Below are 27,602 nucleotides of genomic sequence, written 5' to 3'. Positions count from 1 at the left end.
AAATGTCCTATGCTGTAATATGCAAAAAATGCTGGTAGAACACAGCAGGCCAGGCAGCATCTATAGGGAGAAGCGCTGTTGACGCTTCACGCCGAGACCCTTCGTCAGGACTAACTGAAAAGAAAGATAGTAAGCGATTTGAAAGTAGTGGGGGGAGGGGGAAATATGAAATGATAGGAGAAGACCGGAGGGGGTGGGATGAAGCTACGAGCTGGAAAGGTGATTGGCGAAAGTGATACAGAGCTGGAGAAGGGAAAGGATCATGGGACAGGCCTCAGGAGAAAGAAAGGACGGGGGGGGGAGCATGAGGGGAGATGCAGAACAGGCAATCAACTAAATATATCAGAGATGGGGTAAGAAGGGGAGGAGGGGCATTAACGGAAGTTAGAGAAGTCAATGTTCATGCCATCAGGTTGGAGGCTACCCAGCCGGAATATAAAGTGTTGTTCCTCCAATCTGAGTTTTGATTCATTTTGACAGTAGAGGAGGCCATGGATAGACATATCAGAATGGGAATGGGATGTGGAATTAAAGTGTGTGGCCACTGGGAGATCCTGCTTTTTCTGGCGGACCGAGTGTAGGTGTTCAGCGAAAAAGTCTCCCAGTCTGCGTCGGGTCTCACCAATATATAAAAGGCCACACTGGGAGCACCGGATGCAGTGTCACCTCACCTGGAAGGACTGTCTGGGGCCCTGAATGGTGGTGGGGATAAGTGCCATGAGGGAGATCGGTGGGAAGGGATGGGGGGGACAAGTGGACAAGGGAGTCGCGTAGGGAGCGATCCCTGCGAAAAGTAGTAAGAGTTGGGGAGGGAAAAATTTGTTTGGTAGTGGGATCCCGTTGGAAGTGGCGTAAGTTACAGAGAATTATACATTGGACCTGGAGGCTGGTGGGATGGTAGGTAAGGACAAGGGGAACCCTATCCCGAGTGGGGTGGCGGGTGGATGGGGTGAGGGCAGATGTGCTGGAAATGGGAGAGAGGCGTTTGAGAGCAGAGTTGATATCAGGTAAGTATGAAGTGAAAGTCAAACCAGAGTGAGAATTAATAGGGCACTTGGGAATGTTATGGAATAGAAAAACCTAGCAGAACTAATACATAGCTTTTTGAAACTTGAGAGAAGGTTCTTGGGAAATTGAAAGTGCCGAAGGTAAGTCACCTGGAGCAGATGGACTACACCCCAGGGTTCTGAAAGAGGTGGCTGAAGAGATCATCAAGACATTAATAATGATCTTTCAAGAATCACTAGATTGTGGAATGGTTCCAGAAGACAGGACAATTGCAAATGTCACTCCACTCTTCAAGAAGGGAGAGAGGCAGAAGAAAGGAAACTATAGGCCAGTTAGTCTGATCTCAGTGGTTGGGAAGATGTTGGAGTTGATTATTAAGGATGAAATCTCAGGTACTTGGAGGTACATAATGAAATAGGCCGTAGTCAGTTTGGTTTCCTCAAAAAAAAGGCCCTGCCTGACAAACCTGTTGGAATTCTTTGAAGGAATAACAATCAGGATAGACAAAGGAAAGCCAGCTGATGTTGTGTACTTGGATTTTCAGAAGGCCTTTAACAAGGTGCCACATGAGGCTACTTAACAGGCTGCAAGCCCATTGTATTACAGGAAAGATTCTAGCGTGGATAAAGTAGTGGCCGATTGGTAGGAGGCAAAAAATGGCAATAAACGGAACTTATTGGTTGGCTGCTCTAGTGGTGTTCTAGTGCATAGAAAACCTACAACACAATACAGGCCCTTCGTCCCACGATACTGTGCCGAACAAGTACTTACTTTAGAAATTACCTAGGATTACCCATAGTCCTCTATTCTTCTAAGCTCCGTGTACCTATCCAGGAGCCTCTTCAAAGACCCTATTGTATCCATCTCCACCACCATCACCGGCAGCCCATTCCACACACTCACCACTCTCTGTGCAAAAAACTTACCCTCGACATTTCCTCTGTACCTACTTCCAAGCACCATAAACCTGTACCCTCTCATGCTGGCCATTTCAGCCCTGGGAAAAAGCCTCTGACTATCCACACAATCAATGCCCCTCATCATCTTATACACTTCTATCAGGTCACCTCTCATTCTCCACAGCTCCAAGGAGAAAAGGCCGAGTTCATTCAACCTATTCTCATAAGGCATGCTCCCCAATCCAGGCAACATCTTTGTAAATCTCCTCTGCACCCTTTCTATGGCTTCCACTTCCTTCCTGTTGTGAGGCAACCAGAACTAAGCACGGTACACCAAGTGGGGTCTGACCAATGCCCTATACCACTGTAACATTACCCCTCGGCTCTTAAATTCAGTCCCACGGTCATTGAAGGCCGATGCACTGTATGCCTTTTTAACCTGCACTGCAGCTTTGAGTGTTCTGTGGACTCGGAATCCAAGTTCCCTCTGATCCTCCACACTGCCAAGAGTCTTACCATTAATACTATATTCTGCATTCATATTTGACCTACCAAAATGAACCACCTTCTACAGGGGTCTGTGTCGGGACTGATTCTTTTTATGTTATATGTCAATGATTTGATTGATGGCTTTGTTACAATATTTGCAGACAATATGAAGATGAGTGGAGGTGGCAGGTCGTTTTGAGACATTAGGCTACAGAGGGACTCAGAGATTCAGAGAATGGGCAAAGAAATGGCAGATGGAATACACTGTTAGAAGTGTATGGTCAGGCACTTTGGTAGAAGAAATTAAAGTGTTTACTTTTTTAAACGAAGAGAAAAATACAAAAACGAGTTGCAAAAGGACTTTGGAGTCATTGTGCAGGATTCCCTAAATGTTAAGTTGCATGTTGAGTCAATAGTGAAGAAGGCAAATGTGATGTTAGCATTCATTTCCTGAGGACTAAATATAAAAGCAAGGATGTAATGATGAGACTTTATAAAGCTCTGGTGAGGCCTTATTTGGAGTATTATGAGCAGTTTTGGCCCCTTATCTTAGAAAGGGTATGCTAAGACTAGAGAGGGTTCAAAGGAGGATCATGAAAATGATTCCATAATTGAATGGCTTGTTAAATGAAGAGACTGTGAAGGTTCTGGGCCTGTATTCACTAGAATTCATAAGAATGAATGGTGACCTGATTGAAACCTATCAAATGGTGAAATGCCTTAATGTGGAGAGGAGGTTTCCTAAGGTGGGAGAGTCTAAGACCAGAGGATATAGGCTTAGAATAGAGGGAATCCTTTTAGAACAGAGATGAGGGGGAATTCCTTTAGCCAGAGGATGGTGAATCTGTGGAATTCTTTGACACAAGCAGCTATAGAGGCCAAGTCTTTATGTATTTAAGTCAAGGTTGATAGATTCTTGATTGGTCAGGGCATGAAGGGATACGGGGAGAAGGGAGGAGACTGGGGCTGAGAGGAAAATTGGTTCAGCCATGAGGAAACAGCAGAGAGGACTTGATGGACCAAATGGCCTATTTGTGCTCTTCTATCTTACGGTCTTATAGAAAGCAGTGTCACAGAGAGACCATGGTGAGAAAAGGTACTGTCAGTTTTAGGACACAGAAACAGGCCTTTGGCACATTTAGTTCATGCCACACTATTACTCTGCCATACCCCTCCCATCCATGTACAGTACTGTGCAACAATCCTGGGCACATTTAGAAAAAATATGTAAAGCAAATATGCTTTCAAAATAATGAAATTTCTAAATAGACAATAGACAACAGGTGCAGAAGTGGACCATTCGGCCCCTCAAGTCTGCACCGCCATTCTGAGATCATGGCTGATCATTCACTATCAATACCCAGTCCCTGCCTTGTCCCCATATCCCTTGATTCCCCTATCCATCAGATATCTATCTAGCTCCTTCTTGAAAGCTATCAAATATCAAATAATTTACTAAAAAGAGCAGTAAACAGTAAAAAACTAAATCAAATTAATATTTGGTGTGAGCACCCTTTGCCTTTAAAACTGCATCAATTCTCTTGGGTACACTGTTGTGCCGTTTTTCATATGAAAATCAGCTGTTAAGTTGTTCCAAGCATCGCAGGGGAGTGACACAGTTCTGCACACTTTGGCTGTCTTGCTTATTTCTGTCTCTCCAGATAATTCCTGACAGCCTCGATGATGTTGAGGTCAGGGCCCTGAGGAGGCCTGCTGCAAAACTCCTCGTTCCTTTTGCTGAAGGTGTTCTTTTATCATCTTGCCCATGTGTTTGGGGTCGTTATCTTGCTGCAGAATGAAGTTGGGACAGATCAGACTGATGGTACTGTATGATGGAGGAGAATCTGTTTGTACTTCTCAGCGTTGAAGATTCCATTAATTCTGACCAACATTTGCAGAAATGCAGCCCCAAACTTGCAGAAAACCTCCATTGTACTTCATAACTGGCAGCAGCGCTCTTCTATGAACAAACCGTCTTCTGTTTGAGCCAAAATTTCGAAGTTTGACTCATCAGTTCAGAGCACTTACGACTATTGTTCAGCTCCCCAGTCCCTGAGTCTCTGTGAGTCTCTTGGCTAGGTTTCCACTTTTTGTGAAGACCGTTTCTGACAAGAAAACTGGCCTTTAGAGGGGTGTACTTGGGTTCCAGTGGTTTCTGCAAGTTCAGAGCTGACAGCAGTGCTGGACTTCTTCCAATTTAGAAGTGACATTAGCTCTCAATAGACAATAGACAGTAGGTGCAGGAGTAGGCCATTCGGCCCTTCTAGCCAGCACCGCCATTCACTGTGATCATGGCTGATCATACACAATCTGTACCCCGTTCCTGCCCTCTCCCCATATCCCTTGACCCCGCTATCTATAAGAGCTCTATCTAACTCTCTCTTGAATGCATCCAGAGACTTGGCCTCCACTGCCTTCTGGGACAGAGCATTCCACATATCCACCACTCTCTGGGTGAAAAAGTTTTTCCGCATCTCTGTTCTAAATGGCCTACCCTTTATTCTTAAACTGTGGCCTCTAGTTCTGGACTCACCCATCAGCGGGAACATGCTTCCTGTCTCCAGTGTGTCCAATCCCTTAATAATCTTATATGTTTCAATCAGATCCCCTCTCATCCTTCTAAATTCCAGTGTATACAAGCCCAGTCGCTCCAATCTTTCAACATATGACAGTCCCGCCATTCCAGGAATTAACCTTGTGAACCTACGCTGCACTCCCTCAATAGCAAGAATGTCCTTCCTCAATTTTGGAGACCAAAACTGCACACAATACTCCAGGTGGGGTCTCAGCAGGGCCCTGTACAGCTGCAGAAGGACCTCTTTACTCCTATACTCAATTCCTCTTGTTATAAAAGCATGCCATTAGCTTTCTTCACTGCCTGCTGTACCTGCATGTTTGCTTTCATTGACTGATGTACAAGAACACCTAGATCTCGTTGTACTTCCCTTTTTCCTAACTTGACTCCATTTAGATAGTAATCTGCCTTCCTGTTCTTGCCACCAAAGTGGATAACCCGACATTTTTCCACATTAAACTGCATCTGCCACGCATTTGCCCACTCACCCAACCTGTCCAAGTCACCCTGCATTCTCATAACATCCTCCTGACATTTCACACTGCCACCCAGCTTTGTGTCATCGGCAAATTTGCTAATGTTACTTTTAATCCCTTCATCTAAATCATTAATGTATATTGTAAACAGCTGCGGTGCCAGCACCGAACCTTGCGGTACCCCACAGGTCACAGCCTGCCATTCCGAAAGGGACCCGTTAATCGCTACTCTTTGTTTCCTGTCAGCCATCCAATTTTCAATCCATGTCAGTACTCTGCCCCCAATACCATGTGCCCTAATTCTGCCCACTATGTGGGACTTCATCAAAAGCTTTCTGGAAGTCCAGGTACACTATATCCCTTGTCCATTTTCATATTTACTCTCGTCTGGTGCACTCAGTTTCTGTGGCCAGCCACTGCATACCTGATCCTCAACCTTGCCCACTTCTTTGTAGTTTTTTTTTTGAAATCTTTTTTATTGCATTTTTAAGTAATTACAGGGTGAAATATGCAAAAAAATATGTATATAACCCTTCCCCCCACCCCTTAACCCCTCCCCCCTGACTACTCTATAGAAAAAAAAGAGAAAGAAAGAGAAAAAAAAGAAAGAAAGATTGCCTGGTTGTTGGTAGATCTCCACATGCTCCATGGAGTTTGTAATAACTTTAATATATATATTTATTTATTTCCCCAAATAACCAACTGTTTCATCTTCAGAGCATCTATATATTTAGTCCTGTCTTTTGTAAATAAGAGCTCCAAATTTTCAGAAATGTTTCATATTTATCTCTTAAATTATAAGTAATTTTTTCTAATGGAATACAGCCGTAGATTTCTTTCTTCCAAGAGTCTATAGTTAAATATGTATCCGATTTCCAAGTAACTGCAATAGCTTTTTTGGCTATTGCCAGTGCAATTTTTATAAATTCTTTCTGGTATTTATTTAGTTTGAGTTTCGGTTTTATCCCTTCAATATCACCTAGTAAGAGTAGTATTGGATTATGAGAAAATTGTGTTCCTGTAATTTGTTCCAGTAAAAGTCTTAAATTTGTCCAAAAAGGTTGAATTTTAGAGCAAGACCATGTAGAATGTAAAAAAGTACCAGTTTCCTGGTTACATCGGAAACACTGATCCGATAAATATAACTTAAAAAGTTCAATAAATTAGTCATTATTTTTAATTATGTTACTCCAATCTATAATAATACCTAATCTTTCAACTTTCATGGTATCCTGGGAAATCTTTTTAAAAGTCTCCACATTGCTATGTGTGTCCCCACCAATCATCCAGGCAAAAGAATAGAAGAAAAATAGAAAATAAAGAAAAAAACAAAATACCCCCCTACTAATGTTGTGAAAGAAAAAAAACACAACATTACCCCCCTCCATTGTATGGGTCATCGCAGTTGCCATGATTACACACGTGAATCCCGTAGTAACCGATTCAAAGCTCCCCAGCCCCCCCGCAACATAAAAAGTATATATATAAAAAAGAAGTAATATACTATTCTCAATTAATATTTCTAAAATTTTACTTTTCTCCCTTATATCATCCTTAAATGTCCATCAGTTCCATTCGCTATCTCTGTCTTCATCCTTAACCATTACATTTAGAAGTCTCTACGTTTAATTAGTGAATAAATGGAAGTTTTTGTGCAAACACCTCCGCATCTCGATAATAGGGAAAAAATTTTTTTCCCTCCGCCAAAAAAATTATCAGTGTTGCTGGGTGACGCATTAAAAACTTATAACCTTTTTCCCATAAAACTTTTTTAGCTGGATTAAATTCTTTCTTTCTCTTCAAAAGGTTATAACTTATATCAGGATAAAAAAGAACTGGTTTCTCTGCTATCATCAATGGACCCTTTCTCCTTTTGGCACTTTGGGCAGCCACCCTCAAACTCTTTTCTTTATCCTGGTATCTTAAACATCTTATCAAAATTGATCGCGGATTTTGATCGTCTTGAGATCTTAGCCTTGAGACTCTGTGCACCCTTTCAATCTCAATTGAAGTTTCTTCTCCCATTTCCAATTTTTCAGGAATCCATTTTTGAAAAAAATTTATTGGGTCTTTTCCTTCGGTACCTTCTTTAAGTCCAACAATTTTAATATTATTGCGTCTACTAAAATTTTCAAGCTTATCAATTTTTTCCACGAGTTGTTTTCTGTCTGATGTCCAGCCATTATTATCATCTTCCATATTCTTCATTCTTCCTTCCATATCTTCCATTTTGACTGCCAAATCTGTAATTTTCTTTTCCATTTTTTCCTGTTTCTTTGTCAGTTTATCAAACAGTCTCCATATTTATTATTTTTTCTTTAATTACTTTTTGGTTACTTTTAATACATTTAATTTTTCTAATTTATGCATTATTTGCCTCAAAGTCTTTTTTATATTTTCAGAGGAACTTTCTTCTTCATCTCCATCTTCGTCTGATTTTTCCAGAGAGTCCGGCTCTCTCTCAGACTCACTTTCACTGTCGGTTTCAGTCGTTGCTGGGTTTTGTAGTTCTGGTTGCTCTCTTTTGCACATGCTCGTTCCTTTACGCTTGCGCAGTTCTCGTTGATCTTTTCCTTTAGAAATGGCCGATGCTGCCGCGGTCTCCTTTTCTGTTTCACCGGTGGTGTGTTGTACCTGAGTCCGCGGTTCTTCAGTAGAAGTAGGCCTTGATTCTGTTCCAACTTGAGCGGTCTTCGCGGTAGCAGTTTTCTTCATCCTCTGTATATGAGGCATAGCTTAAAACAATCAGGAGTAGTTTATGAGTAACCTTAAAAAAGTATTGATTAACTTTTCTTCACTTAAACATTGATTTATTAACTTTTTTACGGGAGGGCTGGGTTCCAGCGTCTCGATCCTACGTCATCACGTGACGATCCCTTCTTTGTAGTTCTTCAGAAGAGTTGGAACAGCATATCTTGAAACTCCTGTGTGCTGCAAAATTCCTGATTGGGAGAGTCCTTGCTGATGTAGGATGACCACCTTGTGTCTTGTTCCTCTACTCATTCTTAACATTGTGTAAGAATTGATGGTTAAACTGTCACATCTGCCACACCCTCACCTTTTAGTTTAGTTGTCCTTCACTACTTTTGATTCCTTCTATACCCGCTTCTGTTTCAGTTGATCAGTTTTAGTTGGACCAAGTGCTAGAAATTGGGTCTAGCTAGGTGGGCACATTGTTGGGTCAAATGGTCTGTTTCTGTGAGATTTTTATTGCACAACTCTATGGATAGGCTAGGACTTACCCACTGCACCCCTAGAGCACAAGAGATCTTACGGAGGTTTATAAAAACCATGAGCAACATGGAGAAGGTGAATAGTCACAGCCTTCTTCCCCAAGGTAGTGGTGTTTAAAACAAGAGGGTGCAGACTTGAGCGGAAATAAGGTTTAAAAAGGACCAAGGGACAAGTTGTCCCTACAGGGAATGGAAGCTATGTAGGATGAGTTACCACAATTAGTAGAATCAGGTACGATAACAATATTTAAAAATTTTTAAAAAGCGGCCAGAGAGTTAGTGGGTCAGTGAAGGAGTGGAGATTTGAGGCCTTGACTCGAGAGGCTGAGGACGAGTTCACTCCAAGGGAGGTAAGGATTCTCCTTTCAAAGGAGAAAGTTTCAAAAGTTGAGGCAAGTATTGGCAGCTGAGATCGGCCCTGTGGTTTGTTCATCCTGCAGCATGTGGGAAATCAGGGATACTTCCCGTGTCCCTGACGACTATGTGTGCAGGAAGTGTATCCAACTGCAGCTTCTGGCAGACCGCTTTGAGCGTCTGGAGCCGCGATTGGATTCATACTGGAGCATCCGCGATGCTGAGAAAGTCGTGAATAGCACGTTCGGTGAGTTGGTCACACCGCAGGTAAAAGCTACACAGGCAGAAAGGGAAGTGGCCACTAGACAGCGTAGCAGTAGGCAGGTAGTGCAGGAGTCCCCTGAGGTCATCTCCCTCCTAAACAGATATACTGTTTTGGATACTGTTGGGGGTGATGTCTCATCAGGGGAAGGCAGCAGCAGCTGAGTTCATTGCACCATGGGTGGCTCTGCAGCACAGGAGGGAAGGAATAGGAGTGGGAGAGCTATAGTGATAGGGGATTCGATTGTAAGGGGAATAGATAGGCGTTTCTGCGGCCGCAAACGAGACTACAGGATGGTACGTTGCCTCCCTGGTGCAAGGGTCAAGGATGTCTCTGAGCAGCTGCAGGACATTCTGGAATGGGAGGGTGAACAGCCAGTGGTTGTGGTGCACATAGGTGCCAACGATATAGGTAAAAAACAGGATGAGGTCCTACAAGGTGAATTTAGGGAGTTAGGAGATAAACTAAAAAGTAGGACCACAAAGGTAAAAATCTCTGGATTACTACCGGTGCCACGTGCTAGTCAGAGTAGAAATAAGAGGATATTTCAGATGAATACGTGGCTTGAAAAATGGTGCAAGGGGGAGGGATTCAAATTTCTGGGGCTTTGGAACCAGTTCTGGAACCATGACTGGTATAAACAGGACGGTCTGCACCTGGGCTGGACTGGAACCAATGTCCTAGGGCAGGGGTCGGCAACGTTTACCACTGAAAGAGCCAATACGGACCCATTTCCCACAGAAAAGAAAACACTGGGAGCCACAAAACCCGTTTGACATTTAAAATGAAATAACACTGCATACAACGGTTTTTTTTTTGCCTTTATGCTATGTATAAACAAACTATAATGTGTTGCATTTATGAAATTGATGAACTCCTGCAGAGAAAACGAAATTACATTTCTGCATGCAACAAAAACATTTTGAACTCCGAAAAAAAGATGTTGGGTTGAAGGTTACTCCATAGGTAGCCTACCTTGGATCGAAGAATTAAAAGAAAGCGCGCACTGGCGGGTGTCAGGCATTGGCAGTGGTGATGTATATTAATAGCGATAAAAAACACGGTGTAGCGCTACACGCAGCGCTAAAATAAAGACACTGCGGTCAAAGGTAACTTTATTCGAACTAAACAGCCTTGATTTAAAGCCTCCCTCAACCCATCCCCGTGGGCGTGGATGCTCCAAAAGACACGTACTCACAAAGCCCCGTAGGCTATCTCCCTTAGCTGGAACGGTGGCTAATTGTGAGCCGGTTCGGATGTGCCAGGAAATGGGTCGCCACAACGTTTTTAGATTGTACAAGATCACCATAATCTTCAAATTTCGAATTACATTTCAAAAACTAACAAACTACGGGGAGCCGCAGCACAGAGATCAAAGAGTTGCTGACCCTTGTCCTAGGGGGAGCGTTTGCTACTGCTGTTCAGGAGGCTTTAAACTAATGTGGCAGGGGGATGGGAACAAGTGCAGAGAGACAGAGGGGTGTAAAATGAGGGTAGAAGCAAAAAGTAGTAAGGTGAAAAGTAAAAGTGGCAGGCAGGCAAATCCAGGGCAAAAAGCAAAAAGAGCCACTTTTCAACATAATTGTATAAGGGCTAAGAGTGTTGTAAAAACAAGCCTGAAGGCTTTGTGTGTCAATGCAAGGAGCATTCGTAACAAGGTGGATGAATTGAATGTGCAGATAGTTATTAATTAATATGATATGGATCACAGAGACATGGCTCCAGGGTGACCAAGGATGGGAGCACAACTTCCAGGGATATTCAATATTCAGGAGGGATAGACAGGAAAGAAGAGGAGGTGGGGTAGCATTGCTGGTTAGAGAGGAGATTAACGCAATAGAAAGGAAGGACATTAGCCTGGAGGATGTGGAATCGATCTGGGTAGAACTGCATAACACTAAGGGGCAGAAAAAGCTGGTGGGAGTTGTGTACAGGCCACCTAACAGTAGTAGTGAGGTTGGGGATGGCATTAAACAGGAAATTAGAAATGCGTGCAATAAAGGAACAGTAGTTATAATGGGTAACTTCAATCCACATATAGATTGGGTGAACCAAATTGGTAAGGGTGCTGAGGAAGAGGATTTCTTGGAATGTAGGCGGGATGGTTTTCTGAACCAACATGTCGAGGAACCAACTAGAGAGCAGGCCATTCTAGATTGGGTATTGAAGGAAGGGTTAGTTAGCAATCTTGTCGTGTGAGGCCCCTTGGGTAAGAGTGACCATAATATGGTGGAATTCTTCATTAAGATGGAGAGTGACATAGTTAATTCAGAAACAAAGGTTCTGAAATTAAAGAAGGGTAACTTTGAAGGTATGAGACGTTAATTAGCTAAGATAGACTGGCAAATGATACTTAAAGGGTTGACGGTGGATGTGCAATGGCAAGCATTTAAAGATCGCATGGATGAACTACAACAATTGTTCACCCCAATTTGGCAAAAGACTAAACCAGGGAGGGTAGTGCACCCGTGGCTGACAAGGGAAATTAGGGATAGTATCAAGTCCAAAGAAGAAACATATAAATTAGCAAAAAAAAGCGGCACACCCGAGGACTGGGAGAAATTCCAAGACCAGCAGAGGAGGACAAAGGGCTTAATTAGGAAAGGGAAAAAAGATTATGAGAGAAAGCTGGCAGGGAACATAAAAACTGACTGTAAAAGCTTTTATAGATACGTGAAAAGAAAAAGATTGATCAAGACAAATGTAGGTCCTTTACAGTCAGAAACAGGTGAATTGATCATAGGGAACAAAGTCATGGCAGACCAATTGAATAACTACTTTGGTTCTGTCTTCACTAAGGAGGACATCAATAATCTTCCAGAAATAGTAAGGGACTAAGGGTCTAGTGAGATGAAGGAACTGAGGGAAATACATGTTAGTAGGGAGGTGGTGTTAGGTAAATTGAAGGGATTAAAGGCAGATAAATCCCCAGGGCCAGATGGTCTGCATCCCAGAGTGCTTAAGGAAGTAGCCCAAGAAATAGTGGATGCATTAGTGATAATTTTTCATAACTCCTTAGATTCTGGATTAGTTCCTGAGGATTGGAGGGTGGCTAATGTAACCCCACTTTTTAAAAAAGGAGGGAGAGAGAAACCAGGGAATTATAGACCGGTTAGTCTGACATCGGTGGTGGGGAAAATGCTAGAGTCGGTTATCAAAGATGTGATAACAGCACATTTGGAAAGAGGTGAAATCATCGGACAAGGTCAGCATGGATTTGTGAAAGGAAAACATGTCTGACGAATCTTATAGAATTTTTTGAAGATGTAACTAGTAGAGTGGATAGGGTAGAGCCAGTGGATATGGTATATTTAGATTTTCAAAAGGCTTTTGACAAGGTCCCACAGAGGAGATTAGTGTGCAAACTTAAAGCACACGGTATTGGGGGTATGGTATTGATGTGGATAGAGAATTGGCTGGCAGACAGGAAGCAAAGAGTGGGAGTAAACAGGACCTTTTCAGAATGGCAGGCAGTGACTAGTGGGGTACCGCAAGGCTCAGTGCTGGGACTCCAGTTGTTTACAATATATATTAATGATTTAGTCGAGGGAATTAAATGCAGCATCTCCAAGTTTGCGGATGACACGAAGCTGAGCCGCGGTGTTAGCTGTGAGGAGGATGCTAAGAGGATGCAGGGTGACTTGGATAGGTTAGGTGAGTGGGCAAATTCATGGCAGATGCAATTTAATGTGGATAAATGGAGTTTATCCACTTTGGTTGCAAGAACAGGTAAACAGATTATTATCTGAACGGTGGCTGATTAGGAAAAGGGGAAATGCAACGAGACCTGGGTGTCATTGTACAGCAGTCATTGAAGGTGGGCATGTAGGTACAGCAGGCGGTGAAAAAGGCAAATGGTATGTTGGCATTCATAGCAAAAGGATTTGAGTACAGGAGCAGGGAGGTTCTAATGCAGTTGTACAAGGCCTTGGTGAGACTGCACCTAGAGTATTGTGTGCAGTTTTGGTCCCCTAATCTGAGGAAAGACATTCTTGCCATAGAGGGAGTACAGAGAAGTTTCACCAGATTTATTCCTGGGATGGCAGGACTTTCATATGAAGAAAGACTGGATCGACTAGGCTTATACTCACTGGAATTTAGAAGATTGAGGGGGGATCTTATTGAAACGTATAAAATTCTAAAGGGATTGGACAGGCTAGATGCAGGAAGATTGTTTCTGAAGTTGGGGAAGTCCAGAACAAGGGGTTACAGTTTAAGGATAAAGGGGAAGCCTTTTAGGACTGAGATGAGGAAAAACTTCTTCACACAGAGAGTGGTGAATCTGTGGAATTCTCTGTCACAGGAAACAGTTGAGGCTGGTTCATTGGCTATATTTAAGAGGAAGTTAGATATGGCCCTTGTGGCTAAAGGGATCGGGGGTATGGAGAGAAAGCAGGTACAGGGTTCTGAGTTGGATGATTAGCCATGATCATACTGAATGGAGGTTTAGGCTCAAAGGGCCGAATGGCCTACTCCTGCACCTATTTTCTATGTTTCTATTTAAAAGATCAGTACAAAAGGTTTTGAGGGATAAGTGCCAAAAGCAGGCAAATGGGACTAGATTGGGTGGGCAACTCAGCCAGCAAAAATATCTTGAGTCAAAGGGCCTATCTTGTTCCTCATAATTTTATATATATTACATCTAGGTCTCCCCTCAACTTCTTTAGAGAAAAGAATCCGTCTCCAACCTCCCATTTTAGTTAAAAGTTTATAATCTAGTCAATATTCCAGTGAACTTCTTCTGCATCCTCTCCAAAGCATCCATGTCTTTACTATAATGTAACAACTAGAATTGCATATAATACTGATAATGTAGCCTAACACTTAACTTAAGGACCAACTGTATCATTCTTCATGACTACTTTGAAAGGTACCCGACGATGAGCCATAGAGCTTGACCGCACAGAAACTACTTCAGCATCTGTTATTTTGTCTCGTTCCATCAACCTGTACCTAGCACATAACCCTCCACATCCTGCTCATTCATGTACTCCAAACTCCTCTTAGAGATTGAAATCACATCTACACCCACACTTCCGCTGTCATCTCATTCCACTCTGAGTAAAGTAGCTCCCCTTTATGTTCCATTAAACATTTCACCTTTCACACTTATCCTATGACCTTTAGTTCTAGACTCACCCAACCTTAGTGGAAAAAACCTGTCTGCATGTACCTTATCTATACCCCTCAAAATTCTATACTAATCACAAACTGTTCTTTCACAATCACTTTTGCTTTTCCTCATTCCCAATGTTGAGCACTGGCACACCCCCCCCCCCCCCCCACCCATATTACTCTCTTGAAATCTCTCTTGAATGCCCTTTAAAACAGCTCCCCTTCCAAGCAGTCAATACTTGGAGAGTTAAGAAAACCCCACCAGTATTTATTTATTTATTGCAATGCAGCACAGAGTACACCCTTGCTGTCCTTCTACCTGCACCATCCAGCAACCCCAATTTAACCCTAGCCTAATCACAGGACAATTTACAATGACCAATTAACCAATTAATGAGGAAACAGGAGCAGCTGCAGGAAACCCATGCAGTAACGGGCAGAATGTACAGAGAGCAGTGGGAATTGAAACCAGGTCGCTGGGCCAACAGAGTGGCCTTGTGCTGACCACTCTGTTACCATGCCACACAATTACCTATTGCTTTTTACATTCTTTTGCAATCTGCCTGCATATTGGTCCTTTTAAATCTTGATTATTGCAAAGCTAATGTATAGCACAAAGTGACCACTATTTTTATACCCAGGTTTTCCCCATGGAGCCTTATTCGCTGATTCCTGCAGGATATCCTCCCCAAGTACTCACGTAATCCTCTCCCTGATCACAACTGCAATACCCCTGCTCTTCTGTCACACTTGAAAATTGTGTGCCCAGGAACATTATTTCGTCCTTCCCTTAACCATGTTTGCAAGATTGCAATAATATCATCACCCCATGTGCTGATCCATTGTGTGGAAAAGCATACAAAGCAGTGTGATGCTTCACCAATGCCTGGCAATGTGCAGGACAGCAACAAAACTGAAAGTCAGAAAATGGAATGATATCGTTAGCAGAGATTAGAAGGAAGTAAAATATCTGGTTTTTAGATAACAAGAAGCATTGATAAGTTCAATTTCAGGCCTTTCCCTTCCAACTAGATTATTTCTTTTCTTGTTCAAACCTGCAGGGTACAGATTCCCTGCAAGTATGGCCTGAAGATAAAGGTTTATTTAGACTCATAGGGTGATACAGTACAGGAACAACCCCATCTGATCAGTGCAGACCAAGACCCAAGTGTGGAGTTGCACTACTAATCAGGGACAATATCACAACTCGGATCAAAACTTGAGGGCCAACTGTACAGGCATATTAAGGAAGGGAGTAAAAACAATAAGGTTGTTGTCAGTGACCACAACTCCTCAAGTTTTAGTTAAAGATAAGGATAGATGTGAACTGGTGGAACAGTGTTAAATTGGAACAGGGCAAATTACAAAGGCATTAGGCAAGAACAAGGGAGAGCTAATTTGGAATAGCAGTTTTTGGGCAAGTCTACATCTGACATACCGAAGGTTTCTAAAGGCCACCTGCACAGTGTATAGGGCAGCTATGTTCCAGTCAGAAGGAAGGATAAGGATGGCAAAGTTAGAGACATTTAGATGTTGAGAGGTGATCAATTTTGTTAAGCACAAGAAAGGTAAAATATGCAAAGTTTAGGAAGCAAGAATCAAACAGAGCTCTTGAAGATTATAAAGCCAGAAAAGAACATGTTTGTATCTGTGTCAGTGATCTGGATGATAACATGCTGAAGATCCGCAAATTTGTGGATGACATCAAGACTGGGGGTGTAGAGGACAAGGAGGAAGGCTGTCATAGCTTGCAGGGGGATCGGGATCAGCTGGAAAAACAGGCCGAATAATGGCAGATGGAATTGAATGCAGACAAGTGCGAATTGTTGCACTTTGTTAGAATCAACCAGGGTAGGTCTTACACAGTGAACAGCAGGACACTGAGCAGTGTGGTAAAACAAAGGGATCTGGGAATACAGGTCTGTAATTCATTGAAAGTGGTGTCACAATTTGATGGGGCCATAAAGAAAGGTACATTGGCCTTCATAAATCACAGTACCAAGTACAGGAGTTGGGAAGTTATGTTGAAGTTTTATAAGACATTAGTGAGGCCTAATCTGGAGCATTGTGTGCAGTTTTGTTCACTTACCTACAGAAAAGTTGTAAATAATGTTAAAAGAGGACTGAGAAAATTTACAAGGATGTTGCCAGGTCTGGAGCACCTGAGTTTATAAGGAAAGATTGAATAAGCTAGGACTTCATTCCGTAGACTATAGAAGCATGAGGGTAGAGTTGACAGAGGTATGAACAATTATGAAGGGTACAGCTACTGTAAGTAAGCTGCAGAGACTTGTAAACTTAGCTCCATCAAGGCCACTGGCCTCCATAGTATTCAGAACATCTTCAAGGAGTGTTGCCTCAAAAAGGCAGCACCTTTTTAAGGACCCCCATCTACCGGGACTTGGCCTACACTCATTGCTACCATCAGGGAGGTGGTACAGGAGCCTGAAGCACACTCTCTGATTCAAGAACAGCTTCTTCTCCTCTGCCGTCTGATTTCTGAATGACATTGAACTCAATAATACTATCTCACTATTTCTTTTATTTTTATTTTTGAATTACTTCTTTAACTTTTGAATATATACATTTACTGTAATTCACAGTTTTATTTCTCTATTATTATGTATTGCATTATGCTGCTGCCACAAGAATACAAATTTCACGACATATGCAGGTGATAGAGAGTGATAGAAAAGTGCAGCCCAGAAACAGTCCCTTTGGCCCATCTAGCCCATGCTAAGGCATTTAAACTGCCTACTCCCATTGACCTACACCCAGAACATTGCCCTCCCTACCCCTACCAGCAATATACCTACCAAACTCCTCTTAGAAGTTGAAATTGAGGGGGTGGAGTTTCAAGATGGCGACGTAAACATCTGCCTTTTAGGCGCTCTTCACTTTTCTAACTATAATCACCCTTTAATCAAATCTTTTCGAATTTAATCAAATGAGTTGATATTTTCGATTGACTTTTTTTTTCTTTTAAAACTATATTTGATCTAACTTTGCCGAACTTAAAATGGCTACAAGTAAGAAATCGTCTAAGGAGCCTTTATCTATTGATGCAATTTCTAATCTTCTGGACACTAAACTTGCAAGGTTGGAAAGTAAAATGGCAAGTTTGGAAAACACGTTTACCACGAAAATGTCTGAACTTGAAGGAGCTGTTAAATCGCTTGATACTAAGTTTCAGTCACAGGCAGCGGATATTCAGCGGCATGAAGATAAGTTGGAGACCCTTGAAAAATTAATTGTTGAAAAAGCATGTACACTTGAGGAGTTGGATAAGAAGGTACAATCGACTCTTAAAGTTGTAAATCAGCATAAGTTTAAAATTTCTGATCTTGAAAATCGATCTCACAGACAGAATTTGCGTATTATCGGGTTTTCCGAAAAAGTTGAGTCCGGTGATTTAACTGAATTTTTCTCTAATTTACTATGGGAAATTTTCGGTGAAGGTTTGGAAACTAAACCTGTTATCGACCGCGCTCACAGAGTTGCGAGGTTTTCAGCTGCGACTGATAAACCACGAGCGGTGATTGTTCGCCTTCATTATCCTCGTGAGAAAGAGCTTTTAATTCGATTAGCTCGTAAAAAAGGTATGATTTCCTACAAAAACTTTCAATTTCGAATTGTTGAGGATTATTCTTATGAAGTAATGAAAGCCAGAATCGCTTTTAAACCAGTGATGGCAGAGATTCACTCGATTGGACTTAGACAAGCTTTAATGTATCCAGCGAAGCTTAGAATTGTGCTGGATGACAACAGTCAATGATTTTTCAACACTCCGGAAGAAGCGAAGAAATTTGTTGAAGAATTTCGATCTTCTACTGCAACTTGAACTATGTGTAATGTGGAAGATTTTTTGGAGAAAGGATATCTTTCTATTTTAAGTTTTAACCTATGAAGCTGGGTTATAACTTTTTATTTTTTGATCTATGGGTCCGGTTTTTTTTTTACTAGCATCATTGTTTATAGATGTTCTTTTTAATTTTGATAATATCCTTTTTTCTTTCTGTTTTGGTTATATACGTTTATATTTTGCAATAATGATTTACCTTTTTTTTTAAGATGTCGTTTCTTTTTCCCGTAAGATTCTGTTTTTTTACAAGCATTTATCTGTTTGCCTGTACTCAGATATGGGACGAATGTTTTGGATTTTTGGGTTTTTTTTATATATATGTTGTACTGTTTATTATATCCCTTTTTTTAAATGTTATTTTGTCTTTTAACAGATTGCTGAACTCACATTTGTATTTAGTAATATGGCTTTTTCAAAATGGCGTTTCTTCTTCCCATAAGTCTTTGCTTTTGAAACGTCATCTTGTATTTGAATATGGGATTTTTTTTTAAAGGTATATTACACTTTTAAATTTTGACGTTTATACTTTTTTTTATTAATGATTGTTGTATTATATTAGTTTTCTTTTATTCTGATTGATATATATATATATTTTTTTGCAACTCTATATCTTAATTTGGGTGTTATATAGTTTTCTTTTAATCTTTTTTATAGAGCTGCCATCTTGAAATGGGGGTAATATTAGTATTAGATTATGCGCCTGCCGCTTGGCTTTTTCTCGAAGGGTGGGGGGAGGGGGTAGGGATCTTTTTTCACGCTTTTGCTTTTTATTTTTTTGCTTTTAGTTTATGGGCCGACTTTAAACTACTAATATTGTTGAGGTGTCATGTTCTCCGGTTGCTCCTGAATCAATTTTCCTCCTTCCTGAATTGTGGGTTATGTGTCTTTCTAACCTTTTATGATATACACAATTAATATTGGTATGATGGATAGATCTGTTAACTTTATCTCCTGGAATACTAATGGTTTAAATCATCCGATTAAACGTAAAAAAATATTTAAAGTATTCCATAGACTGAATGCTAATATTATCTTTGCACAGGAGACCCATATCAGGAGGGAGGATAATCAACGTTTTTTTAGGTTCTGGAAGGGTCAACAATTTCATTCGAATTGTACCGCTAAAATTAGGGGTGTGTCTATTTTTATAGATCCCTCAATATCGTTTACCCATCATGAAATTATCTCTGACCCACAGGGTAGATTTTTGTTGATAACTGGCTTACTCTTCCATCGGAAAGTTGTTCTAGTTAATATTTATGCTCCAAACTTTGACTGCCCTGAATTTTTTAAACATTTATTTACCTCTCTTCCTAATCTAAATGAATATATGTTGATAATGGGTGGAGATTTTAATTGTTGTTTGAATCCTTCGATGGATAGATCTAAACCTATTCGTACTCTTCCGAATAGATCAGCCCTACTTATTAATTCATTTATGATTGACTCGGGAATTACAGAAATATGGCGGTTTTTGAACCCTAAAGATAAAGAATTTTCATTTTTTTCACATGTATATCATAGCTATTCTAGAATTGACTATTTTCTTATTGATCATCGGTTATTAACGGATGTTATTGATTGTAAATATGATTCTATTACTATTTCGGATCATGCACCTTTGAAGTTATCTATTAAGATTTCGGACTATTCCAATAATACCAGATCTTGGAGACTTAACGCTACTTTGCTTCAAGACCCAGAATTTATTACTTATATAAAACAGCAAATTGACTTGTTCTTTTCTACAAACTGTTCTACAAATCGACAGAGGAATACTTTGGGACTCTTTTAAGGCTTTTATTCGTGGTCAAATTATCTCATATTCTGCTGGTAAAAGAAAACAAAGATATTTAGATATTGCTTTATTGGTGGATAAAATCAAGGAAATTGATAAGATTTATTCCGTGACTCCTACCAAAGAACTTTATAAGAAGAGAGTTGAGCTTCAAATGGAACATAGTTTACTATTATCTTCTTCAATTGAAAATCAATTAATTAGGACCAGGGCTCAATTTTATATTCATAGTGACCGTACTGGTAAACTGTTAGCTAATCAACTAAAGGCTATCTCGACTAAGCGACAAATTATTAAAATTTGCAAATCAGACGGTAATTTAACTACTGATCATAAAGAAATTAATAATACCTTTCAAGATTTTTATAAATCTTTATATCATTCAGAATTTGATGGTGACCAGTCCATGATAGATAATTTTTTTAACAATTTGAATATTCCTAAACTGATTGATGAAGACCATAGCCTGTTAGATGCTCCTATTTCTATGGTGGAAATAGGAGAGGCTATCTCATCAATGAATTCAGGGAAAGCTCCTGGTCCTGATGGTTATATAGTAGAATTTTTTAAAACTTTTTCTTCTTTGCTTTCTCCTTGGTTATGTGAAATTTTTAATGATGCGTTTGCTAAGAAGAGATTACCTCAATCTTTTTATGAAGCTAATATTTCTCTAATTCTTAAAAAAGATAAAGATCCTACTTTATGTACATCTTATCGCCCTATATCACTATTAAATGTAGATTCTAAGATTCTTACAAAAATTTTAGCTATTAGATTAGAAAAAGTACTATCTCAGATTATTTCAGAAGATCAAACTGGTTTTATGAGGAATCGGTATTCCTTTTTTAATGTTAGAAAATTGATTAATATAATTCATACTTCACCACCCACAATCCCAGAATGTGTTATTTCATTAGATGCTGAAAAAGCTTTTGATAGAGTTGAATGGATATATTTATTTAATACATTGAGAAATTTTAATTTTAGTCCTAATTTTATATCATGGATTAAATTAATATATCATAAACCTGTCGCTTCTGTTTTTACAAATAACTACAAATCCTCTTTTTTTCAATTATCTCGTGGTACGAGACAAGGCTGTCCCTTAAGTCCTTTATTATTTAATATTGCATTAGAACCTTTAGCTATTGCTATTCGTGAATCTCCTAATATTTTTGGTATTACCCGTAATGAGAAGTTATACAAATTATCTCTTTATGCTGATGATTTGTTGTTATATATTTCTGACCCTGATAGGTCTATTCCTGCTATTTTATCCTTGTTGGTTCAATTTGGTACTTTTTCTGGTTATAAACTAAATTTAGATAAGAGTGAATTATTTCCTTTAAATGCACAAACTTTATTGAGTGATAGGATACCATTTAAAGTTGTTACTGATAACTTTACCTATCTAGGTATAAAAATTACCAAGAAATATAAAGATTTATTTAGACTGAATTTTTTACCTATGCTTCATCAAATTCATCAACTTACTACAAGATGGTCTCCTTTGTTTTTATCATAAATTGGTCGGATTAATGCTGTTAAAATGATGATTTTACCGAAATTTTTATACTTATTTCAAGCCCTACCAGTTTTTATTCCTAAATCTTTTTTTGATAGCATTGATTCAAAAATTTCCTCATTTGTGTGGCAAAATAAAAACCCTAGGTTAAGTAAAAAGCAATTACAAAAATCAAAAAAAGATGGTGGTTTAGCTTTACCCAATTTTAGATTTTATTATTGGGCAAATAATATTCGTAATTTATTGTATTGGACGCTAGATTTGGATTCACCACTGTGCCCACAGTGGGTAAATTTGGAATGTAATGAGGTAAAGGGATATTCTCTATTCTCTGTTCTTGGTTCTTGTCTTCCTGCGGATTTAGTTAAATTTAATAAACAAATATTTAATCCTGTTATTAAACATACATTACGAATTTGGTTTCAATTTCGTAAGTTTTTTAGTTTGAAAAACTTTGTTCTTGATAGCCCTATCTTATTTAATTTCTTTTTCAAACCCTCCTGGACAGATCAAGCTTTTAACATATGGAAAAGGAAAGGTATAAAATGTTTTCGTGATCTCTTTTTTGAAGATACTTTGATGTCATTTGATCAACTTTCCAACAAATTTGAATTACCTAAATCTAATTTTTTCAGATATTTACAAATTAGAAATTTCTTGCATAAAGTTTTACCATCTTTTCCTAATTCAACTTTGGTGGACATTACAGATTTGATTTTTACCTTAAATCCTTGTCAAAAGGGATTAGTAGCTTTTATTTATAATATGATTATGAAGATACAACCAGAAATATCAGTTAGAATTAAACAAGAATGGGAAAAAGAACTTCAATATAACATATCAACAGATAAATGGGAAAAAATTTTGCAAATGGTTAATTCTTCTTCTATATGTGCTAAACATGCTTTAATACAATTTAAAATTGTACATAGAGCTCATATGTCTAAAGATAAACTTGCTCGATTCTATTCTCATATTAACCCTCAATGTGACAGATGTCATTCAGAAGTGGCCTCATTGACCCATATGTTCTGGTCATGTCCCACTTTACATAATTATTGGAAGGACATATTTACTACTATTTCCTCAATTTGGAATATAGATTTACAACCTCATTCTATTACTGCAATTTTTGGCATACCAAATGAAGATGGTAATCAGTTTTCCCCTTCAATCAGACGAATGATTGCTTTTGTAACATTAATGGCCAGAAGGTCTATATTACAAAATTGGAAAGAAGTAAATCCTCCTACCACATTTCAATGGCTTTCTCAAACTATTTCTTATCTGAGTTTGGAAAAAATTAGCAGCACTATTTTTGACTCATCAATTAAATTTGAAGAAACTTGGAGACCGTTTATTCGACATTTTCATATGAATTAATTTGGCCTTTTCCAGACCTTCTTTCTGCTTATTCATGTTCAGGTATGGAGTTCCGGAGTTCTTTGACACTATCATATACTTGTAAACTGTTATTATTGCCCATGTTAGTTTAGTTTAGTGTTTTATTTTTTTTTAATATATATTTTTTTCACATATTTTTAATATTTTTTTTCTTTTTTAATGGTTATTTTTGTTTTTTTTTCATATAATCATGTGGACTTGATTGATTAAGGTATTTTCTTCTGTTGATGTTTAGTAGGATATTGTTATCTTATTATCAATGTGATTTCTATTGTATTCACAACTTACTTATTACTATGTTATTTTTTTTTGTGTATATATGAAAATCAATAAAAAGATTGAAAAAGAAAAAAGAAATTGAGCTTGCATGCACCACTTGCCCAGGCAGTTCATTCCACACTCTCACGGCCCTGAGTGAATAAGTTTCCCTTGATATTAAACCTGATTCTGATTCTGAAATGCAAGCAGGCTTTTTTCCACTGAGGTTGGATGGGACTACAATTAGAAGTCATGGGTTAAAGGTGCAAGGTGAAATGTTTAACAGGAAAATGAGGGGAAACTTCTTCACTCTGAGTATGTGGAATGAGCTGCAGCACGAGTGGTCCATGCGAATTCGATTTCAATGTGTAAGTGAGGTTTGGATAGCTACATAAATGGGATGGGTATCGAGGGCTATCGTCTGGAAGTAAGCTGATGGGACTAGGCAGTTTAAATGGTCCATCACAACCTAATTGGGCCAAAGGGCCAGTTTCTGTGCTGGACTTTTCTATGACTCTAACTCCTGAAGGGAATTAGGAAATCCAGGAGGGGCCATGAAATGTCCTTGGAAAGCAGGATTAAAGAGAATCTCAAGTCATTCTGTACATACATCAAGAGCAAGTGGATAACTAAGGAGAGGGAGCGAACACAAGGATAAAGTGGAACATTTGCTTGGATGCAGAGAATGTGGGTGAGGTCCTCCTTAATGAGTACATTTTATCTGTATTTACCAAGGAGAAGGATATGGAAGATAAGGAGATCAATGCTAGGGCATTTCAAAGTAAAGGAGCAAGTTGTGTTGAGTTTCTTAAAGAGCAGTAAGGTGGATGTCTTCAGGGCCTATGGGTTATTACCCAGGTTATTGAGAGGGGCAACAGAACAGATTGATAGCACCTTGACTAATATTTGTGTTCTTTCCAGCCACAGGTGAGGTCCTGGAGAAATGGCAAATAGCTAATATTATTCCATTATTCAAGGGGGAAAAGAGATAATCCTGGAAACTAGATTTGTGAGTCTCACGTCAGTGGTAGGGAAGGTACTGGAGAGAATTCTTAGGGACAGGATTAATGAGCATTTGGAAAATCATGGCCTAATTAAGGAGAGCTGTCATGGAGCAAACCATGGTCTTAGTAACTTGATTGAGTTTTTTTGAAGAGGTGACGAGAGTGATTGATGAATGTGGAGCTGTGGATACTGCTTACATAGATTTTTAGTCAGGAGTTTGACAAGGTCCCTCACGGGAGGTTAATTCAGAAGGTTAAGATGCATGGGATCCGCGGTGAATTAGCCATTTGGATTCAGAACTGGCTTGCCCAAGAGAAGACAGAGGGTAACGGTCTAGCTGGAGGTCTGTGATCAGTGGTGATCCACAGGGATCTGTACTGGTCCTCTGCTGTACATTGAATATAGAACAGTACAGCACAGGAACAGTGTCTTTGGTCCACAGCGTTGTGCCCAGACAAATAAATTACTCATCAAATGGCTAATTAATGTCCATATCCTTCCATCTTCCTCACATTCATCTGCCTGTGTAAATGCCTCTTCAAAGTCTTTAACATATCTGCCACTCCCACCACCGAGGTACTCACCACTGTATAAAATACCTGCATTTCCTTTGAAATTATTCCCTCTTATCTTAAATGTATACTCTCTGGCATTAGTCATTTCAACGTTCAGAAAAAGATATCGTCTGTCTACTCCATCTATGCCTCTCATAATCTTATAAACCTCCATTGGATTTCCTCTTGGCTTCCTTAATCTTCTCTGCCAAAGCTACTTCATGTCCTTTCAGACACACTGCTGCATCCTCTACACTCCCCCAGGGATTCATTTGATCCCAGCTGTCTGCATGTGACTAATGCCTCATCCTGTATCCCGATCAAGGCATCAGTATCCCTCATTATCCAAGGTTTCCTATTCCCACCATCCTTACCTTTTACTCCAACAAAACAGGCAGATCCTCAGCTCTTACGATCTCTCCTCTAAAAGCCTCCCTGTTGCCTGTGGACCCTTTGTTCACAAATACTCTAGTCCAATCAAGTTTTGCAAGTTCCTGGATCACCTTGGCCCAATTTAGAACTTGAACATGTAGACCGGTTCTATTTCTTTCCAAGACTGGTTTATTAATATACAAATGCTGGACCTGTATCTCGGAGGGGAAAAGAAGCACAAGTGAATAAGCACAAGGCTCATTTTGCATTGCAAAGTTGCAAATTTTGCATTTCTCCAGACTATGGCAAAGTCACGGGGAAGTGGGGAGAGTTAGCAGAAAGAGAAACTATTATAATAAATCTACATACCAACTCTAAAGATCAAGTCATCTTCAATTGGATTTTCTTTTCTTTTTCCAGTACTATACATACTTGCTGGTCGTTTTACAGCCTTCTGTTTCACATGCCCATTGCCAGGGGATTTCACACGTCTCTTGACACCATCAGATGTTGGAGAAAGATCAGTAGGTTTGACAACTCGTAACTTAAATGGACTCCCCTTAATGTGCTGATCGTAAAGTCTGAGAGTGAGTGTAAAGTCACCCTCCTTCTGTTCCTTGTGAATCGTATAGAGGAAGTCATAGGTTCCATTCCTATTATCCAGTATCTCCCCATCAACTACGCTGCCATCGGGAGATGAAATTTCAGCACTAAGACATGCATTTCCAGTTTTAACAAGTTCTCCATCCTTGTCCTTTGTTGTTATAGTAACAGACGTAGGATGGCCAATCACACACTGTCTCAGACCCTCACCTGTCGCAACAGTCTCATAGGCCACCGCATTTGTAGTTATAATCGTACCTAAATTGTGTATAGATTTTTTAAGCCCTTCAGTTTCCACTACAAATTCCAGCTGATCATTTTCTTGTGGTTGCAGAGGGAACACCTGAAGAGCAAGCTCATTCAATCTGTCACCTATTTGCTTCTTAACTAACAAGACTTCCATTTCTGTCCCATGGTTTAGGGCTTGTTCAGTGAAGTTGCAGTTACTCCTGATGCTTTCCTGACCCTGCATTAGTGCATCCAGTTGTGCTTGCAGAACCTGCAAAAAGAAATTAATATTTACTGCATGTTATTAACTAAAATATCAGTGAATAGCAGAAATTTCTAAGGATTTTTTTATCTTGGCATTGAGATGACATAATCACATTAAAAATATAATGCACTACAATAATATCCTCAAGTTACATATACAAAATACCCTTACTGCAAACATAAACCAGTCTTGGAAAGGCAAGGAAAACACTAATATAAATGGAGATTAAAAGCTCTGGGTTTTAAATAAAGCAAGGGGGCAGTATGCTTTAAAAAAAAGAGGGGGGGCAAGACTAAAATGCTACAACTAAAGACCGAAAGTAGTAATATGGATGGGGGGTGTGGGGGCAGGCCACTGAAACTACAATGTGGAGTTTTGTTAAAAGGCATAAAACAAACTGTAGTGAGAAATGGACGATAGTTCGTGAATGACTGCAGAGTCAAGAATTAAATAAGGAAATACCTCCAGAGGTCTGAAAGAATGGTATAGCCAGAAGCTCTCACTACATGGTATGCACTTGAAGTGGTGTAATGTCAGGAAGTATATTTTGAGCCAGATGGTCCCCTACTGCATTAGAGATTCCATCCTTCATCTGGTCTGCACAACTCTTTTTGTTTGCAAATGCTGCTCAGCCCCTGACTTTCTCCAGTACATCCTTCATTGTTCAAGGTTCCAGTTTCTGTAGTCCCTCGTCTCTCAACTGTGATCAAATTTAGTCTGATTCTTTGGTGTATGTAGTGTAATATTCCAAACATTTTTGCAGCCCCTGCAGAATAACACTGGTCACAAACCTCCAGGCTAGAATACTCCACTACCACTCTCCCTGCCTTCTATGCGCAAGCCAATTCTGAAGTTTTCCCTGAATCCCATGCCTCCTGACTTTCTGAATGAGTTAACCATGGGGAACCTTATCTAAAATCCTTATACAGTTCATCACATCCACTGCCCCTAATGTGCTTTATCACGTCCTCAAAGAATTCAAATAAGCTCACTAGGTATGTCCTGCCCCTTAGATTGCTATGCTAACTACCCCTAATCATACTATTTTCTTCAAATGCTTAGAAATCCTGTCTCAAAGAACCGTCTTCAATAATTTGCCCAGCGCTGAAGTAAGACTCACTGGACTATAATGCCCAGGATTATCCCAACATTCTTTCTTTAACATGTTACGAGCGCGTGTCGCGTGACAGGTGTTGAAGCTATACTGGACTTGAGGTAATGGTCTTGTGATGGTGGAGTGACGTCATTTTCCTGCCAGTAGAGGTCATGTGACAGGTCTTTTTTTTACAGGGTATAAAAGGAGGACCCCTCCCTGTG

At 39.7% G+C, this 27,602-nt stretch overlaps 1 protein-coding gene across 3 annotated transcripts in view; it reads right to left on the bottom strand.

The window, feature by feature from the left end:
• trim2a (tripartite motif containing 2a) overlaps positions 1-27,602 on the bottom strand; it is a 274,531-nt gene that overhangs the window by 100,488 nt on the left and 146,441 nt on the right. For all 3 annotated transcript variants that reach the window (XM_059964789.1, XM_059964790.1, XM_059964791.1), the window contains one exon: positions 25,559-26,291. In XM_059964789.1, the coding sequence (XP_059820772.1) occupies positions 25,559-26,291 (733 nt within the window). The remainder of the gene's footprint in view (positions 1-25,558; positions 26,292-27,602) is intronic.

Source organism: Hypanus sabinus, chromosome 3, assembly GCF_030144855.1.
Source record: "Hypanus sabinus isolate sHypSab1 chromosome 3, sHypSab1.hap1, whole genome shotgun sequence".
In the NCBI taxonomy this organism is placed as follows: domain Eukaryota; kingdom Metazoa; phylum Chordata; class Chondrichthyes; order Myliobatiformes; family Dasyatidae; genus Hypanus; species Hypanus sabinus.
Note: the sequence above shows the minus strand (reverse complement) of the source record. Positions and strands in the feature narration are given on the sequence as shown.